The 3,134-nt window shown below is 32.1% G+C and overlaps 1 protein-coding gene across 1 annotated transcript in view; it reads right to left on the bottom strand.

Moving 5' to 3' along the window:
- B4GALT6 (UDP-Gal:betaGlcNAc beta 1,4- galactosyltransferase, polypeptide 6) overlaps positions 1 to 2,839 on the bottom strand; it is a 17,644-nt gene extending 14,805 nt beyond the window's left edge. The window contains exons 1-2 of the mRNA XM_009331431.1: positions 2,728 to 2,839; positions 2,246 to 2,359 (exon numbers count right to left, since the gene is read on the bottom strand). Of these exons, the coding sequence (XP_009329706.1) occupies positions 2,246 to 2,359; positions 2,728 to 2,827 (214 nt within the window). The 5' untranslated portion in view covers positions 2,828 to 2,839. The remainder of the gene's footprint in view (positions 1 to 2,245; positions 2,360 to 2,727) is intronic.
- Between the last annotated feature and the right edge of the window lie 295 nt (positions 2,840 to 3,134).

Here is a 3,134-nt window from a genome sequence, read left to right as displayed (position 1 = left end):
ATAAGGATATAATCACAGTGTGACTAATTGCTACTTGACTTAAGACAGTTTTCTACACGATTTAAGTTCATAAGCAACAGCAACTGATTTATACTTTTTTTTGGCTATATGTATCTTTACAATGTAAGAGACAAAGTTTAGAATTTGGAGGCATTGAAAAGAAACACAGAAAACAAGCACTGTTACCATACTCTTCACTGGATAAACTTCTCTGTTGAGATTAAAAAAGAAGTTATAATGGAATTCTAGATCAGCCTAATAAAATCCACTATTTTTCTTTGAAGAAAAAATGATCAGCAATTCAGTTTGGCTGTCAGCAACATTGTTTGTATGATATGGATCTGAACTGCTCTATTAAATACTTAATTACTTTCTCATGCTGAATGACAGCCCACAGCTTAAGTCAGGTGTTAGCCTAAAAGACAAGAGGTTAGAATTCTGGAAGGTGCCACAAATATCTTCAGAAACTATTTCAAATTTTCTCTCTTACAAATCAGTAGTTTACTTGTTTGATTTTAAATATAGCAAGTAAAATAAATATGTTAGCATAACAGATACTGCCAGATACTAATGAGCAGTCACTTCTAGTAACATACTTACACTTATTTAGAGAGTTGTTATCCTTCTTCTCTAGTTCGTACATTCTGACACCAATGAGACATTTCAATTTAACTAATTAGTTTTGAGATCTATACTAATGCTACTAAGTAGTTCTTCACTCAAAAATATTAAGTCTGTCTACAAAACATTTACTAGAACTGAACTAATTCCACGGATTACTGACTCAAGTTATGATTTCTTCCAAATGCAGAGCACAAAAAAACATTCGTACTTAATCATCCCTTGCTTCCTACAGCAACCCTGATAATGTAACAACAATTCCTAACAGAGAAAAAAGCTGAAAACTCAATAGCGGTTTCTAAGAAGGAACTCTTGTTTTAGCCAAGGGACTGCAATTTTATAAAGGTTAAATATAAGAACTATCTCTAATAGCAATCAATCAGTGGTGAAGGTCAAAGTAAAGCAATCACCACCAGGAGTGATTTGCCTCTTTCTTTTTATGTTCAAAACCGGTCTCCTAACCTAACACTTCTTGGTCTTTAAGGATTGCTTTCTCTACAAGGTGGAGGAGAGCAAACAATGCCCAGCATTTTGTCTGAATCTGAAAAATGGCAAGTTTGCAGGAAAGGCGAATTCACATCAAAATTTACAGTTCTTAACAAGAATTTTTGAGAATATTCCCAAACAAAGCTATACTTTGTCTACAGAAAGAAGATAGTGTCATGCCCAGACTTTCAGCCACATTGTTAAATCAGGTTAAGGACACTGAATTACATCAAGGAGCTCTTCCAATCTCAGTTTGTGTAACTGCTTTAATTGTGCAATACCTGCTTATAAGACCTTCTACATATACTGGGATACTGCTACTTAGGACAGCTGTGATATTACAGGTTTTATAAAAACCCGGCAAACCAAAACAGCAATGGTGCCAAAGTACTCAACTCAGTTTCTTATTTCTGCATGACGCTCCTCTGCAACTAAACACTTTCAAACAAAATAATTAGAAGTTTAGATTCTAGGCCTAAAGACAAATAAAGTTAGGGTTACCTAATCAGGTTCTATTTAATAGCTTGGGATCTTAAACATCTGGGCTTGAAAGTTTAATTTTAAAATTTCCTGAGGATCACAACTTTTCACTTGTTATATAAGTACTGCTTCCTCATTATGACAGGGCTTTAGCACTTTCTTACCTCCATCAATTCTCACTTCACTACACCATCTTGTTCGGTTTCCTATATATTGAGGTAACTGCGATTAGCTAATGAAGATTTGAGAACTAGCTTCTGACTCAGGAATCTTTGTATTAGGAATATCATTTCCAAAAAGAAGATTTTTAACTATTCCTCAAAATATGCAACTCTGAATGGGTACTTTTTATAAAGTTGGAGTATTCCTACATATTAACAAAAACATTTAGTATTTAATTTGTAGAAAGTAAAATTATTTGTAAATAAAATTAAAAACACATTAGGTGATTAGTAAAGAGGACAAAAGTTTTAGTAAGACAATAGTTACAGGCAAAATTCTGCTAAGCATTATTGTCCATTCTCAGATGTACTTTATTCATTATTTTCTGCTACATATTTGGACTCCTTACAATTATATTTTATATTAAAATAATTGTATTTTGTTTTAAGTACAATCCAATTTACTAGATAAAAATTAAGGTCAGTTTAAAACTTACTCATGTAAGGCAGCTTCTCTGGACAAGCCTGGTAAGGAGAGTAAGTGAAGTTTTCTGGAAGATACATTGTTGTTTGAGCAACACAGTCACTAGAATTGTTTCCTTCAGGATAATCTTAAAAAGAGGAATTGATTTTTGTAAAAACCTATGTTATCCACTTAATTTGTAACATATCATTATGCAGGTGAGAGCATTAACTTTGTAAGTAACAAATTCCTAGCAGCATGATTAAAAAAAAAAAATTTACTGCACTAAAGGAACAATAATTAAATTAAGGTATCTTTGTTACAGCTATGACAAATATTTCCTACTAAAGTAAACTGATAAACAGTAACTACTTGGCCTTCACTCCAGTTACAGAGAAGTAGGACTTGGGTCTAGGTTTTCATAATCAAGCTATGTCATTAAAGTTTGGCATGTTGGTTTTTTTTTTTTTTCATAAAGCTCTTTTAAAAATGAAATTAAATAAGAAATATTCTTACCTGTGCCATTCAGTGTAGTATTTTTGTTAGTGTACAATCTGATCATGTGTCCTATTGTTTTTACATTTTCTCTCAACATTATACCACGAGCTTGCACCATAAAGAGATACGTGTTTGCTGATAAAACAAAAAGCAATTTTGAATTTCAATTAAAATAAGGTATTTCCAAATTATTCTAGCATCCATTTATAATGTGTTCAATATTTGTTATTATGTCTGAATCCATGGCTAGTGAACATTAATCCTTCGAGATGAAGATCCACAAAGCGTGAAACCTAACAGCAACAAAACAAAAGAATAAAATGCATTCATAACCACAGGTTTATATAAAACCCCAAAATTATAAAATGTCAATACACACTTTATGTGACACTTTCATTTGTCTTTAACTTACAAAAAGCAACTGA

The sequence above is a fragment of the Pygoscelis adeliae genome, unplaced genomic scaffold (genome assembly GCF_000699105.1).
Source record: "Pygoscelis adeliae isolate BGI_AS28 unplaced genomic scaffold, ASM69910v1 Scaffold108, whole genome shotgun sequence".
Classification (NCBI taxonomy): Eukaryota; Metazoa; Chordata; class Aves; order Sphenisciformes; family Spheniscidae; genus Pygoscelis; species Pygoscelis adeliae.
This window is presented reverse-complemented; position numbering and strand designations above follow the sequence as displayed.